At 36.8% G+C, this 17,507-nt stretch overlaps 1 protein-coding gene across 3 annotated transcripts in view; it reads right to left on the reverse strand.

The window, feature by feature from the left end:
- Positions 1–17,507, reverse strand: part of Pcca (propionyl-CoA carboxylase subunit alpha) — a 274,525-nt gene that overhangs the window by 55,578 nt on the left and 201,440 nt on the right. For 2 of the 3 annotated variants that reach the window (XM_090341922.1, XM_090341920.1), the window contains exon 20: positions 11,183–11,281. The exons of the other annotated variant lie outside the window; for it this stretch is intronic. In XM_090341922.1, coding sequence (XP_090198048.1) covers positions 11,183–11,281 — 99 coding nt within the window. The remainder of the gene's footprint in view (positions 1–11,182; positions 11,282–17,507) is intronic. 3 annotated transcript variants of the gene reach the window in all.

Consider the following 17,507-nt stretch of genomic DNA (forward strand, 5'->3'; position numbering starts at 1 on the left):
GGGGGGAAAACCAAGACGGGTGGGGGGTGTGGGGGGGAGGGAAATGGGTACCAAGACATGTGAAAGGGTATCAATGTACGTGAATTCATGCACCTTCTATCTGGCAAATATCATGTAACCCTTTTACTAATTACAATAAAAATGCAAAAAAAAAAGAAAAAGAAAGACAAAGCTACACAAATATCATAACCACATAGCTTTCCAAACTGAAATTTCCAGGTTACCTAAAAAATCAGCAAATTAAGTGGGGACACAGTTGTAGTATATCCAGGGAGCCATTTCAACACGATACACATAATATGTTTATACCAGGTGAACATCCTTTATCCAGAACATTTCTGGGACCAGAAATGTTGCTGGTTTTAGAAAATTTGTAGATTATAGTGGCTAAGTACTCATATCTAACACTAAAGATTTTGAGGGAGCTTAAATTTTTGACTTTTTAAATTAAGGGTGTAACCTAATAGAATTACCCTGTATTGTATTGATAAATACAAAAATACTAAACAAAGAGTATGTTGAGAATGTTTTGTTAAAAAAATTTCTGTATATTACAGAAAAACGCTAAATCATGCATGTAAAAAGTAGTTAATGAATATTTCTTCTAAGTGGGAAACAAATTTCTAGCAGGATGGTATGCATGTGTGTACATCAGTAGTAGGACTGAAACAGAACCTTGCACTTGCTAGACAAGCACTCTACACTTTTGCCACATCTCCAGCTCACTGCTTTTAATATGTTTTTATTATAGATTCTTTCACTGGAACTTCCAGTAGCTGGGGTTATGGGCATGTGCCACCACATCTAGCCGTTCTTTTTTCCATCTATCTATTCACCCACCCATCCCTCTGTGGACCACAATGAGTCCTGGGAGCTGAATTAGGACCTATCCCACAAGAAATGAAGAGAAACCCAACAGAATCAGTGTAATTCAATGTAAGTCCATGGCATGAAACATGAATTGTTGTAAGATAAGAGGAAGGACCAGCACGAGCCTATGGATCACACCTATAATCCTGTGGATCAAATGATTAGACAGAGCCAGACATGTGCCGGTGGCTCACGTCTATAATCCTAGCAACTTAGGAGGCTGAGATATGAAGATCAAGGTTCAAAGCCAGCCTGGGCACAAAGGTCTTGAGACTCTTATCTCAAATTAACTACCAGGAAACTGGAAGTGGTGCTGTGGCTCAAATTGGTAGTGTACTAGCTTTGAGCTGAAGAGTTCTTGGACAGCATCCAGGCCCCGAGTTCAAGCCCCATGACGACTGACCAAAAAAGAAAAAAAAAAAAAGAAAATATAGAGCTACAGAGTTACACATGACATGGTATAATATATTAAAGATTCTATGTATAATGAAGCATATATATGACAACCAAGTTATGAAAATGATCTAATTTTCCACTAATGGATAAGTAGATAGAATGTGCATATATACTTATCAGTCTTCAGCTTTAAAAAAGATGGAAATCCTGTCATTGGCAATGTTTCTGTTCGTTGGAAAGAACTCAAGACCCATAGATGATCTTAATCTTGACGGCTCAATGACAGAAGCCAAACAGAGAAATACAAATATGCTATGATGTCACTCATTAAAATACTCTACAAACGTAGTAGAGATGAGGGAGTAAAAGTTAGTACAGGTTTAGAGTAGAGTAGTGGTAGTTTGTGACCAAAGGGTGTAGACTTTCAGTTAGAACATGATTAAGAGATCCATTCTACTTGGTGACCCTAGTTAGTGAATAATCCAGAAAGAGTAAATATTAAGTGTTCTCACAGAAAACAGTAATATATGAGGTAACACATATCTTAAGTACCTTGATTTCACCATTCTATAGTGTATACATTTTTGAAAATAATATTTTATAGATGATATACAATTTTTGACAAAATAATCATTTTTCTCCTTCCATGGTACTGGAAATCAAATCTACAGCCTTATATATACTAGGAAAATGTTCTGCCATGAAACACAACATTCTCCCTTAAAAATTTCTTATACTTGAGAACTGGAGTGTGACAGGTCTATGTTTAGAAAGACTGTGACCTCTGAGAAAGATGAAGACAGACGGGCTAGGAATATAACATACCACTGCGATCATTCACGTGATCCACAGGTAAGCAAACACAACAGTAGCATTACAGCTAATTCTTTCATAGGATTGATTCCATCTAGGGGTGTTGAGTTCTTTCTTTCCAACAAAGAATTATGAAGCAGATATGGGAGCTGAAGCATAGTTTATTTTCAAGTAAGAGAATAAAACACTAGAGAAACCGAGACAAACCTCTGAGGTACTGGCAGACTGGTGTACCCTGAGCCAGATTCTACTGGGAAGGCTGTCTTATGTCCTATAAGATCTGGTCCACTTGCTTCCCAGGCAAAGGGGCAGGGACTGTACAAACTTCTCAGTGCAGGAGAGCAAAGAGAAAGCCCAGGAAAGTCGTCCCTCTTTTATAGTTCTTTGGGGTGAGGCCCAGCTGTTTCTGCATCTGCTCAAGCGTGATCAGGGGCTCTGCTTTCATGAACCCTGCTATCTTGGTTTCTTAAGGTCTTCAGGAGAAGGAAGAAGGGAGATTAGCCACACGGGCTGTCTCCATACCCCAGGAAGAAGCGGGACTGTCAGGTCACTGTCTCCCCCTATCTGCCTCATGTTTCCCCTTTTGTCTCTCCATCAGGATCTTAGAATTTGAAAGCATACAAATCCAAAAGATGATCTTAGTTTTCCTTGAGAGTGGTGAGGGTGCTAACACAAGATTATAATATAAAAGACAATCTGCACTGGACTTTTTCATGACTAACCTCTTCTCACTGGTCTCGGCTCAACAATGTCTATTCAGCGTGATCTTCCCAGCCCTTCTAACTAAGGCCATCTCCACTCCGCACTCTCAGGGTTTCGGGGTTTTGTACAGTACTGACATCACTTGCTTCTCCCATTGCCCTTACATGTTTCACATCCACAGTCCCTGCTAGAACCTGTTTTGCTTCTGCTCCACCTGCAGCACTTCCACACTGTGAACCTTCCTGGAAGGAGGTGTTAAGGCATCATCACTGCAACTGTTCCTAGTCTACAAGTCCCAGGCAAATAGAGATAAGTTTGCAATTAACAGGAACATAGTCTTAAAAGCTGAGATTTTCACATTCTAAACACCATGAGTACACAGTCATAGGTAAAAGCACCAATAAGTTGTCATTAGTTTTGGATTCCAATTAAAGCAGGTTACCAGTATATACATAGGAATGAGGAAAGCCCTTTTCTCTTCTTTTTCCCTTACCATCTGTAGAGAAGGAAGGGAGAGAGGAAATAAACCTATCTCAGCAGCAAGGCTTGATGTAATAGAAAACGGGGAAATGAAATTTCATTCAGAAGTGGTGCTTAATCATTCTCAGAAAGAATAATATTGGTTAAAATATTTAAGTTCTAAAATTCACAATAAACCCACAAACTACTCAGTGCCTACAATGTATCAAATGCATGCCAAAACAAATATCAAAGTGACCATTTGAGAAGCTAATACAAAAATTTTAATAAGAATTGACTAATTTTCACACAATGTATTCTATCTACACTTGTTAAAATATTGTGTCCAAATACTTCTTTTTCTATATATTCTGCTCCAACATTTACAAAATATGCTTCTCATTCTCTCCCCCTTTTTTGTGGGGCATGGGGCTTGAAGTCAGCCTGGTCACTGTCCCTGAGCTCTTCACCTCAAGGCTACTACCCTACCCCTGGGCCTGGGCACTGTCCTTGAGCTCTTCAGCTCAAGACTACCACCCTACCCTTGAGCCAAGCCCCACTGCCCATTTTCTAGGGGTTAACTGGAGATAAGAGTCTCAGGTCCTTTTGTGCCCTGGCTGGTTTTGAACCTCCATTCTCAGATCTCAGCCTCCTGACTAGCTAGGATTACAGGTGTCAGCCACCACACCCAGTGCTTTTCGTTTTTTTTTTTAGCGTTTCGTTTTTTTTTTTTTTTAAAGAAAATTTTAGCGGATTCTTTTAACAAAACAATTTCAACATCTGCTAGAATTAAATCTACACAACATTAGCACTCTTGGTCAATTTCAAAAGCAATCCCAAAATAATAACCCACATGTTCCAAAAATACCTTCCTGTGATATTAAAACCACAAGTACTATTACCTTTAAAAGTACTGGTCCCAAACAGAAGAGGAAGAAAAAATGATTGTTCTGTTACCATCCCATCCCCTCACTGATTACTAACTTGATAATATTCTTTAAAGGCCATTACCATGGGCTTTGTCTTGGTCTCCAGTGCAGCTGCCTGTATTATTTTCCATGTTAATTATAATCAGTGTTGATACTATTCAAAATTCTCTTCCTCTAGCAGCCACTAAAATGTAATTTTCTAGTTAACAGCACAGGGGGAGAAAGTATACATCAGGGGGTGGGGGTAGATGGGAGTTCAGAAAGCTGTTTTCCTGTTGTGTTAAATTTACAATAGCTTTTAATCATAAACCACTCTTATAGAGACCAAGACAACTGCTGAAAGCACAAGACTATCATCCCAAAGCAGGCAGACTTGCATCAAAATTATGTTTCAAGTGACATTTGTACATACATCCCAGCAGTTAAATTGTGATTAAAGTTTGAAGCATAATGAAGGGTTACTTCTGTTCTATTGGTGAACTTGCTTCTAAGATGTTAATTGATGTTTTCAGGAATGTGAAAAGGAGATGGTTAATAATTACTCTTTCATTTCCTACTTCTTTAGGAAAAATACTAACCTCTACTTATTCTAAGTTATATATTTATATACCCTACACTATCTAAATAGATGGTTTCACATTACATTGGACGACTCTAGAGCAATCACATGCATATAGTACAACAGAATAGCTAATTATTTCTAAGAGGTGGGGGTGAGGAAAAACATCTTTAAAACATGAGAAAATATTTATTTTAGGAATAGAAACATGCAACAAAGTTGATTCACTTTTTTAGTGTGCATGTACACCAAATACAGGCAAACTATAGGCAACAATGTAAGCCTATATTGTTTTCAGACATTGTGGGAGGTATTTTCATATAAATTACTGAAAAGAAAATAGCTTATTTTACATTTCTTAATTTTCCAGAACCAAATATGTATGTATGTATGTATGTATGTATGTATGTATGTATGTATGTTTGTAAGTAGGTAGGTATAAGGGGGAGAAAAGCAAAGTTTAGAAAGACACTTTCCCATTATGTTACATTTACGACTACAAATTATTCTTCAGAAAATAAATGGTTAAATTTTAAAAATCTTTTTGTATTCTGTATACACATCACTTGGAAATATTTCACAGAGAATTTATACAGTACACAATATTGTGAACCCACAATATTCATGGGTTTGAGTAATCTTTATTATCTAGGACTGCTATGCATTTTAAGCTATTGTGTTACGTAATCTCTTTCATTTTCCAATAATTTTCATAAGTAATTTGTTTAATTTGGTATTCTGCAGTAAATAGCATGAGATTCATGTGAACACTATTCCATATTTGTCTGTTTTACTATGAAGAATTAGTTCCACTTAGTTGAGTATCAATGACTTATTCAATACAGAAGGCAGTAGTACTACAATCATATTTGTACCACTGTTTATAATGAATTTATTTTCTCTTAAAAATATTTAAGCAGGGCCAGGAACATGGCCTAGTGGTAGAGTGCTTGCCTAGCATGCATGCAGACCCAGGCTCTATTCTTTGGTACCACATAGAAAGAAATGGTGCTGTGGCTCAAGTGGTAGAGCCCTAGTCTTGAGGAATGTCCAAGGATAGTGCTCAGGCCCTGAGTCCAAGCCCCAAGACTGGCAAATAAATAAATAAATAATAAAAGAAAAAAATCTTCCAAGGTACATAGTGAACAGCTCTACATCAAACAAATGCAGAAATTGTTAGACCTTAGCAGGATCTCCAGATATTTTCAAAAAGTATTTAGCTACTCTTTAGTCCTGAAGACAACCTGCTGTGTGCAGGTGGATAGAAGAAATTGTGTCACGCAAAGAAACAGGCCAATGGCAGTTAGTGGGCCCTGCTTGCAAATGCTCAACAACATACAAAATGAAGATCCTAGTCTGTAAAATGCTAACAAAAAAGCATATTAAAACCCAGCAGCCGAGCTACTTGATAGGAAATAGAAAACAATGAGTTGCTCAAAGTAAAAATTTAACAGCTCTTTCCAAGGTTAAAAAAAAAATTATTTCACAGGAGTAGAACAGTCATTGTTGGAGGAGGAGTAATAGTGGCCGCAGTAATTTCTACTTAGCAGCACGTTCCACCTACAAAGGCTTCAGGGTGGCTGAAAGAAACACAATGAGCTCAACGCCAACAGGACACAGCCAATCTTTTGTCTGATTTTGTTTTGTTGAGACAGGGTCTTGGTGGGCTCTCTAGGCTGACCTGGAATGTATGATGTCCTGCCTCAGCCTCTGGAGTGCTGAGATTCTAGGCATGTAGCACTGCATTGGCATTCTTTTGTTTGATCACTTTAATGACACATTGAAGGCAGAAAAGCATTCTACTTTGTTAAAAAAAAAAAAAAAAGCTGTACTTGCTTTAAATTTATAGCTTAAAATTAGAAAGTTCTGTCACCAGGATGATATACTCACCTTCTGTTTCAAGTTGAGTTCAGTTTATTACTTAATTCTTCAATTAACTAATTCTACTAACACAAAAAATTTATAAATTCTAAAATCCAAAACTCTGGATGACACATGAGGAAACAGTAGGAAAAAAAATATCTTTTCCATCTAAAACAGTCTCTGGCTTCTTTGAAAATGTCAAGTGCCAATGGTTTACATCTACAACCTTAGCTATTTAGGAGGCTGAGATCTGTAGTATCATGGTTTAAAGCCACTCCAGATATAGAAAAGTTTTCTAGATTCTACCACCAAAATTACTAGCTAAAAGCAGGGCCAGAAGCATGGTTCAAAGGGTAGAACACCAGCCTAACAAACTCAGGTCTCTAACTTCAAGTCTCAGTACGGCCCAAAACAAAAGGCTTCTCGTGTGAGTTGTCTAAATTGTGACACTATATACATGACCACTGAGACCTTGAAGTGTGACTGAGGAATTACATTTTCATCTTTATTTTAAACAGAGGCATTCTAATATTTTTTCTTATTTTGGTAGAACTCCATTCCACTTTAATGTTTTGTTTAAAATGCTACTATGTTGTACAATTGCTAGCAATCTATAGCAATCTATATTCTTTCTAGAATCATATTAATTTTTATACTGCTTGTTGAAATCACAATTTTCATATATTTAGAATATATTAATGTGTTTATTTATAGAACATTAACATATCATTAAAATTAATTTTACTGCTTTTTTTGGTTTTAAAATATAGCTTCTAACAAACTGACAACTCTGTATGTGGCTCATCTTCAATTTCTATTGGAAAAGACCAATAGTGTAGGCAGTTTAGAACTTTTAAAATATCTTTTCACAAAAGAAACAGGAGAAAGGTTTGCCAGAGTTCACATTGTACCAGTAGGACCTATTAATAAATACCATTACTGATATACTCTACATCTGCAATAAAAGATAGTAGAAAATATATAAATATATATATATATGTGCTGATAAATATATAGCACACAAGAAAATAAATATAAAATACTGTCATTTTCTTTTGGGTGAATAATGGTATTTGAGAGAAAACTCAATAATTACATCAAGAAATAGAAAAAAATGATTAATGAGGTTCTTTATGTTCAAGCATTTTCAAAGTTTATATTCTTTATTATGAATTATTCCATTTCAAATAAATAAAAGTAGCAGAAGAGAAAGGCATTAAAAAAAAGCCAGGTGACAGAGTGGAGAAAAGATGGTGAAAGGCAGACGTGACTGAAAAACAAATAATGACTGATAGCAGGTAAGAGGGAGTACTGGTGTGTACAAATCTCTGAGAAACAGGAAATAGAACAGCTGGAGGCAGACCCTTTCCTACATTAATAGCTAGTTATACCTAGCAGTGGGTGGTACTGTTGGCCTGAAACAGCTTAGGTGCTATGCAAAGGAAATAGATGTACATAGTTCCTTCATAAGCAAGGAGTTCTGTATCTACAAACTTCTACCAGTAACCCTACAATAGAGTATGGATTCTATAACTGTTGGAAAGTCAGGAATTAGAGAGAATGTATAACATAGCTAGGAAGGCTATTTTAGAAACCTGGCTTAATTTAAGGAAGGCTTAGAAGAAAAAAAAACTAAGTCTTAAAATAGACATATTTCTAATATTCTAAAATGATGATTATCCTTTTAACCATTAATTTGCCCACCTATTTATCCAATTAATCTTTACATGTTACAGAACTCAGCAAGACATTAGGAATTTAAAGGCAAATAAAAAGAGCAAATTTAAACTAATTAAAATATGTAAATAACCTATGAGATTTGATATACAATAATGAGTAACACTAAGGTCCTGAGATTTACCAATGAAAACCAAGAACATGAATGGAGAGCGTGATCTTACTGGATGACATAGAGAGAAAAGGAGCCAGCAACATACCTTGAGGTGCACCCATCTTTATGCAGGCAGAGGGAAAATCAACAAAGGTGACTGCAAAGCTTGGTATCAGTCCTTCCCTTCTGCCACACTTTCAAATCCCTTAGCACTGTTACTTTAACAGCTGTAAATTGTGTCCTGTGTCTCCAATCGCAACTTATTCTACTTTAGTCTACGTTCCACAACGTAGCCCGTGTCCACAGGTCCCAGTACACTACATTTATGGTCCTATCATTACTTTCTTACTCAAAGTTCTCCCATGAACAAAGGAGAGTCCATACTAGATCAAGATCTGCAAGATTTGGCTCCTACACACCTTGCTGGCTCACCCCTTGTCCTCAGCTAACTCTTTGATTACAACGTATGAAACATCAGTTTCCAAACAGTGGTATCTGGGACTAGGGACGTCAGCATTACCCAAGAATGCAGATCTAAACTGCAGATATATCTCAGAGGGAGAACACTTGTTTAGCATTCCTGAAAGTCTGGGCTTGATATCCAGCATCACAAAAACAAAAACCAAACTATGAAATGTAGACCTAGCCCAGAGCTGCTAAACTGCATAGGTCCAGTGATCTGAGCTTCAATGAGTCTTGTAATTGATTCTGCAACACATCAAGGTTTGAGTGCCACTGATTTCAACCATGAATAAGAAGTAAATTCTTATCTGAAGAACTCTGAGGAGGTAACATGGGTCAGTATTTGAGCATAATGATGAAAAGCATATACTCTAGGGCCACACTGCCACGGTTCAAGTTTTGGTCAGTTTCTGCCTAATTTGTGATCACAGCTGGCCTTAGTACACAGGGTATGCTTAGTATATAGATCCTATAGCAAAAATACCTGGATTTAAATTCTTCTCTCTTGAAGATATAACATATGGATTTAAATGATATGAAATAATGTGATATTTCTTCCATGGCTCTCAGAGAGTTTCATTCTCATAATTAGCAGTTATAAGGTTTGAATATGAAATAGGGCAGTGAGTTAGATATGGAAGAAAATGTAAGAAAAACTATGTAGAAACAAGTCATAAAATAACAATTAAAATATAAGGCTCAGTAATGGGAGCTCAAGACCCACTGAGAAAACAATTGGTCATTAGCCTCAGAAATTAGGTCAGTCATCAAATATGAATCCTCTGCCCCCATAGTCTCAAATAGGACAGGTATGAAAGAGTTATCTGTCTTTATCTATGAAGGTATTTATTTTTATCTATGAAGTCTTCATTTCTTTAGGTTTAACATTGGGTTTTTCTTGGTTTAACCATTTTTAAATATTAGTTTTCTGTGTAAAATCAAGTTGAAGAATGAGTGTACTATGAGGAGTTCATGACCTTTATTCACATATGATAGCTATATTTTCATGGGCTTGTTTTTGTTTGGGCTTTTTCAATGGAGCTCTAAACCTTAAATATGAGGCAAGATGAAGGTATTTTGGCAGATCCCCTTCCAGAGCTTTTACTTTAAAATGAAGGTCACTAGGGCCAGGAGCGTAGCCTAGTGGTAGAGTGCTTGGCTAACATTCATGAAGCCCTGGGCTCAGTACATACACAGAAAAAGCTGGAAATAGCACTATGGCTCAGGTAGCAGAGAGCTAGCCTTGAGCAAAAAGTGTCCAAGGACAGTACTCAAGCCCTGAGTTCAAGCCCCAGGACTAGCCAAAAAAAATTTTTTTAAAAAAAATGAAGGTCACTAGTTATACAGAACATCCCATCAATTCTGGGTATCAAGGGATCTCTTCAAACCAACTATTTTACATCAAGGAGGGAAGAGGTTCAATTGCATTCCCTTTTTTGAAAAATGTATGTGTTATGGAAAGTCAGACTCCTTAGCTTGTGTCTACCAATCTAGTTCAACAAAACTATCAATTGCATTGACAGGAAAGACACAAATACATGCAAGACATAATTTATAAATAAAATCCTACAATGACTAAGAAAAAATGTTCATCTAGTCTTTAAAAAAGCCAGCAGAAATAGTGCTATAGTTCATGCCTGTAATCTTACCTACTCAGGAGGCTGAGATCTGAGGATCATGGTTCAAAGACAGCGTGGGCACAAAAGTCCATGAGACTCTTATAGCCATTTAACTACCAGAAAACCAGAAATGGCACTGCGGCTCCAGTGGTAGAACACTAACCTTGAGCTGAAGAGCTCAGGGACAGCGCTTAGGCCCAGGGTTAAAACTCCAAAAAAAGAAAAAAAAAAAAAAGATCAGCTGAGATGGTACCCATACTTCATGCCAGTAATTCTAGCTACTCAGAAGGCTTAGATCTGAGGATCACGGTTCAAATACATCCTGGCCAGGAAAATCTGTAGACCAATTAACCAACAAAAGGCAGAAGCAGAGCTGTGGCTTAAATGGTTGAACACTATCTTAACCTGGGACAGCACCCAGGTCAACTCAAGCAGATCGAGTTCAAGTTCTAAGGATTGGCACAGGAAAAAAAATATTCTTTTTAAAAATACGAATTTATTATGTTAAAATACAACTCAAGATTCTCTAAAGTAAGATAAACTGTCTTCAAGTATAAAAACTATAACATGAGTAAAATCCAGCTTTTCCTCACTCATATGTATATTAACCACACAAGTTAACACTGGTAAGGTTTTTAAATTGAAGGAGACCTTCTAAGTGAATCATCAGAACATTTACCTGCACAGTTCTCTGAGTGCCATCAATGCTGACAGACAGTAAGGGCAAAGCCAGGTTCCATGTACTGGTCAATTTTAGTTTCGACCCGCCAACTTCCACCTGTTGTGACACCAAATAAGACTGTTACCATGAAGCAAGACAGAAAACTGATCTCAAGTTCATTGCTGCATACAAAGCAGCAGCCATTTTAAACAGATGGCTCCCAAACAACCTGTCATGTTTACTGCTCCAGCCATGAAAGACAGGGTCCAACAACAGAGTCTTCCCAGCCATCTCTGGGGAGAGGTGAAGGACCTGTGAACAGCTGCCTCTGGGTACTGAGGCTTCACATGATTTATAGGAAGTAACAAACAGCCTTCTAACTCAAAACCTATCTGGACATGCTACATTTACTGCAATTAGACAAGTAATGCATATAAATTCCAGTGACACTTGCAACCCACACAACAGGGCTTGCATATAATATCCTCTCCAAGGACCAAGGAAGAACTTTTCCTGCGTTAATTTTAATGAAGGACTTTGCATTGGTATCTTAATTATATGTAAGCTTTAATTGGACAAAAATCTTTGGAATTGAGTATCTGAAGTCCATTCAAACTTTGCAAAGTTCTATTATATTTTTGCCAAACAAAAATGATGATAAAGTCATCATTCATGAAGATGGAAAAGCAAAAACCAATCTTTCCAATAGCAGACATTCTTACAGAAAAATATTTTAATTTTCACATAATAATACAAAGGCAAATTTATAAAACAAATTTAAAGTAATTTAAAGTTCTTTCTTTCCTTTCACTTACTATAGTTCTCTAACCTGAGACAACAAATAACATCATTACAGTCTACTACAGACAATCTTACAGTGGAACACTTGTACATTCTTAAGTTTTATAGCATTGTCTAATGATTCCCTTCCCCATCTTCAATTCTCACATTTTAAATCCCCTTTTTCTGTTGGACAAGTAGCAATGGAGGAAGATTGGTGGAAGCATTTTTTTTTAAAAAGTATCTGGCTCGTCAAAGTATCCAGGCCCAAGAACACAGACAAGAGGAGATTGTAGGCTTTCTTAAATCATATTCAGCACTCGGCTTCATTGAGAGAATGGTGTGAGTACAACAGAACAGATCAATGGGGGAAAAAGCTAGACAGATGACCCAAACTCCTGGTATGTAGATCGTATAGGGGATTCCATGACTTCAAACAAATAATAGGCTCTCTATATAAGCAGAAGGCTCTTCAACATCTTAAAGCCCCCAAAGCCTGAATGAGCTCATAACTCATTACTCAACAGGGAATGGCAGCAAAGTCTCACAGGACAACACTAAGTCTGCTTCTCCGCCACCACTATCATCATCATCATTCCCAAAGCCCATGCACCTAGGGTTCACCTGATGGAGGCTTGGAAACAGAAAAGACCAAAATACTAGGTTACCCATAAAGGAGTATTTATACCCCAAAGGGCTAAGATTCTGTTCTCTCATATCTTATTATAAGAAAGACTACATGTGATTGAAATAGAAACTATATTTCCTCATGGGCATGATATGTAAGGAGTATAAGTTTTCCTTAAAAAATCTGAAATAAGGAAGTCATTATAACTGCAAGTATAAAATATGAACAGCACCTATGAATATTAAAGAAGAGAAGGGAACATGCTGAAAGCCACCATATGCTTTCTTGGGTCCCAAAGTAATCAGATTTCTCCCAGAAATATAATTGTGAACAATTGTGAGCAATGTGCATTGCTGATGCAGCAGATACCTTATATCAGAACCACAGTTTAATACCATGAAAGTTGGGCTGGACTAAAAGAAGTAACTCATGTTAGATGTGGCATTAATTGTTACTAAATTGAAAATCTCACCTAAACACCACTACCATAGCTGGGCACTGAGGCTCATATCTGTAATCCTAGCTACTCAGGTGGCTAAGATCTGAGTATTTGGTTTCCAAGCCAACAAGGACAGGAAAGTTTATGAGAGTTTTATCTTTTAAACTAACAGCAACAAAGTAGGAAGTGGAGCTGTGACTCAAATGGTAGAGTTCTAACCTTGAGTAAAAGTGAGTAAGAGACATTCCCCAATCCCTGAGTTCAAGCCCCAGGACCTACACAAAAACAAAAAACAAAAAACAAAACCAAAAACAACCCCCACTCTACCTTCTCAATGCCAACAATCAATGGAAAATGAGTCCAGTACAAAGAAAAGAAAGGGAAGAAAGGGGAGCCAGGAGTTTGGCCTAGTGGTAGAGTGCTAGCCTAGCATGCATGAAGACCCAGGTTCAATTCCTTGGTACCATATACATAGAAAAAGCTGAAAATGATGCTATGGCTCAAGTGGTAGAGCTCTAGCCTTGAGAAGACCCCAAGGACAGTGCTCAGGCCCTGAGTTCAAGCCCCAGGACTAGCAAAAAAAAAAAAAAAAAGAAAAGGCAGATTTGGTGAGAGATAACAAGCGTATTTAGCTCAAGGAAAACCCACAGTCTACTTATGCTGATAGCCGGCTGTCCCATTACAATATAAACCATGATCAGAAAAATACTAATATTGCATTTTGGCATACAACTTAGGAAAAATTATAAAGAGAAAAAGGTAAATAAATTAAGAGCATATAGTGCAAAAAGAACTACTCAAAGAACACAGGAAGAGTTCAGATAAATAATTTTCTGAAGTCTCAAAGGCAACCATAGGAAACATGACCCTTCTTAAAGAAAAAAAAGCTCAAAGAAGAAAAACAAAAGTTCAAAGAAAAGATTATATAACAACAGAAGGAAATGAAAATCAAGCTGGTAGAACTCAGAGAAAAAAAAAAAGAAAAAGAAAAAAGTAACATTATAGAGATAAAAGTCACATTAAGAAGCAACCAAAAATAGAATGACTAAAAGAAACACCAGGACATAGGGAAACCCTACACAACAAAACAGATAAGACCAACAATACAGAACAATTTACAGTGAAAGACAACAGACATGGAAGAGGATGAAAAGACCTGCAAAAAAACCCAACACACACACACACACACACACACAAATTTGTCTTCTTAAAGAGGTATACACAGCAAAAATGTAAAGCCAAAAAGATACAGTATTTTCAAATAAGCAAAATTTGTTGAATGATAATGTTTGTGGAATTTTAAAGCTAAAGAAATAATTAAGGCAGAAATAAGAAATTATGTATAAGGAAGGGGGAAAAAATCACATCAGATCTGAGGCTTAGTGTAAGAGAAGGAAAAAAGGAGAGGACAAAAAAAGGAGTATAATTCTAATCAAGAATTATACTCATGACCTGACTTATGGAATTGGAACCACTTTGTACAAGGATTTAATAATAATCTTGTTAGTATAACTGCCCAAGACCCAAACTGAAATAGAAAAAAAATTACAAATATGTTCAAATAGTGATAACAGGAAATAATCTCCCTGGATTTTGTATCTAGCCAAATACCCTTAAAGTATGTCACATAAGGGCCGGGAGTTTGGCCTAGTGGTTAAAGTGTTTGCCTAGCACGCATGAAGACCCGGGTTCGATTCCTCGGTACCACATACATAGAAAAAAGCTGGAAGTGGTGCTGAGTCTCAGGTGGTAGAGCTCTAGCCTTGAGAAAGTCCAAGGACAGTGCTCAGACCCTGAGCTCAAGCCCAGGACTGGCAAAAAAAAAAAAAAAAAGTATGTCACATAAGTGTATTTTGTAGCATGTAAGAACTTAACGAGCACTTCCACTCTTTTTTATTAGCCAATGTTAGGTCCTTGGGGGAAGGGATTTCATTGTTATTTCATCATACATGCTTACCCTATATTTAATCAGTCTCACCAAAGAGGAGTTTGTTTTTCTTGAGACAGATCTCAATATGTATGCTAGGTTAGCAGGCACTCATAGTCCACCTGTCTTAGACTCCTGAGTGTTGGAATTATAAGCATATACCACATACACTTGACCTTTTAGGTTTTTTAAGAGCAATTTCATTTTTTACTGAATAAAAACATTACTGTCCATGTACACATATCTGATTATGCATTCAAATATCTGTAAATATCAAACATACATTTTTGTGATATAGACTTTGCATAAAGATGTTAAATCCAAAGCAAAATTTTAGTTATTGGTAATCAATATTTTAATTATACGGTTTTCAACAGAAATTCTAAGATACTTCTGAATGTACATGTTATGAAGCACACAAGGATGTGACCCCTCTTCAGAGTGTAACACTCTCCAGCAGTGCTCAGTGCCTGGACTTAGGCACAGAGGAAATAGAAGGCTAAGCTCATCTAGGCTGGCGACTGATGAAGAAGGAAGTGGTAAAGAAGCTGAGGGTACCTGTAAATAAATAACTATAATTACAGGTCAAGAAATCTAAGCTGGACAAAGAAGATAAAAGCAAGCATGGAGAAAATAATATAGGAACTGGCTGCCTGTCTTCAAATTCATGAAGAGGAATGCACAGGAGTGGATCTGAAGGTTACTGAGAGGAAACTGGTGTAGTGAGGTAAAAATGATGTGTTTCCAAGGAGAAGTGATGCTTAAGAGAGAGAGGAAGTATCTCCACAAAGACACCACTTCTCATTTCTGATGTGCATGAACTAGAGAAAGAAAGTACCACCAAGCTTCATTGAAGGAAAAAAGAGGCGGAATGGTCCAGAAAAGGCTAATATGAGGGAGTCTGCAGCTCATAAAGAAGACAATTCAGGGGGCACAATAGAGAAAAAAAAGGAGAATTAAACAGATTATAGGCAAGGGTTGGACCTCAGATATAGGAAATAATAGAGAACCAGAATGATTCTCCCCCAGCTTCACTGCTGCAACCACAGCCCACTCACGGACGGACCTCTGCGCCTGCTCTCCTCTGGACCACTGCGATTGACTGGACTCCCCACAGAGGCTTTTGTATCCCCAAATGGTCTCTTCACCATAGCCAAGATAAGTTCATGTCAATATCAAAGTGAAAATTTTACACAGCCAGAAATAGAAGGGAAATAAAACTAATATGAGAATTTGAAAATGGTGGTACCGTCTTCTTTTCATAAGTATAAACCCCCCCAGAAAAGAAAAAGAAATGAAACGTGCAGTCTTTAGCATAAAGACATTAGATATCATAACTGTGCAATCATAAAGATTACACAGTCATTTCAAGACTTGACATTATAAATTTAAATGTATCAGAGCTAGGCTGTGGTCAGTTGAACTCATAAAGTTCATCTCAACACATTATTTTCTGAAAAATTTCCCCAGAGTAATGAATTCAGTTGAAATTTACTCAAAATAAAAATGTTTATGATGTTTAAAACAACAGTTCAAAACCATGATTTCTGTCCAAGTTTGAGAAGACCCATTTTTCCACATTTGTAATCTATTGAAATCTGTATTCCACTGAAACATTTAACTGTAGTTATAATACAAATCATGCTCACATAGGATATTCTCCATGAGTTGTTTGGAAAATTCAATTTTCCTATGACCGTCATCATCAAGGAAAAGAAAGGACACACCCTAAACTAACATGCCATTTGTCAGAGATTACGTACGTCCTTTACCACTAAAAAAAAAACAACCAAAAAAAAAAAACCCACTTCCTCACATGGCCTCATGACACAGAAAAAATATGATTGCTTTTGTTGTAAAAAGCACATGCTAAACAAAACAAAACGTGCCAATTTTCCCCCAAAAGTAATCCATCTTTGGGAAGATACACTGAAGTATTTCTAACCTATCACATGCCTTTTTTCTGTTGCAACTCTAAACTCACTTCTTCATAAATCTAAGATAAAAATACAGATATTCTACAATTTTAAAACTTGCTTCTACTTCTAAAAACAAATAGTAAACAAATATCAAGCTATGTTATTTTTTAGAAAGGAATAATCCTTAAGAGCCTTTGGTAAGCTTTTATACTAAATCTCTTTTATTTGTTGTTTTCCTCCTATGTATTTTGTTATTTGTTTCTTTTCTGAAAAAGAATCACTATGTAGCCTACACTGGCCTTGAACTTTCAATCCTCTGCTTCAGCCTTCCAAATGCTGGAATTATAGGTGTGCACCATCATGCCTGGCACAATATATCTTTTTTTTTTTTACACAACTTGTTTCTTCTTTTGTTATTGGGATAATGTATAGAGGTGTCATAGTTACATTCATCAGGTAGTAGGTGCATAACTTCTCACACATTACCCCTTCTCATCTTTTTGTCTCCATTTCCCACTGCCATCCCCTCATTTCCCCCCTTCTCCTTCCTATTTCAAATAAACATATATACAATATACCAGGTAACAAAGTCAGATACAGTAACAATATGACATTAACCATAAGGGCAAAAAAGAGAGAAGAGAAATAAC

The sequence above is a fragment of the Megascapheus bottae genome, chromosome 11 (genome assembly GCF_031878675.1).
Source record: "Megascapheus bottae isolate mThoBot1 chromosome 11, mThoBot2.hap1, whole genome shotgun sequence".
NCBI lineage: Eukaryota > Metazoa > Chordata > Mammalia > Rodentia > Geomyidae > Megascapheus > Megascapheus bottae.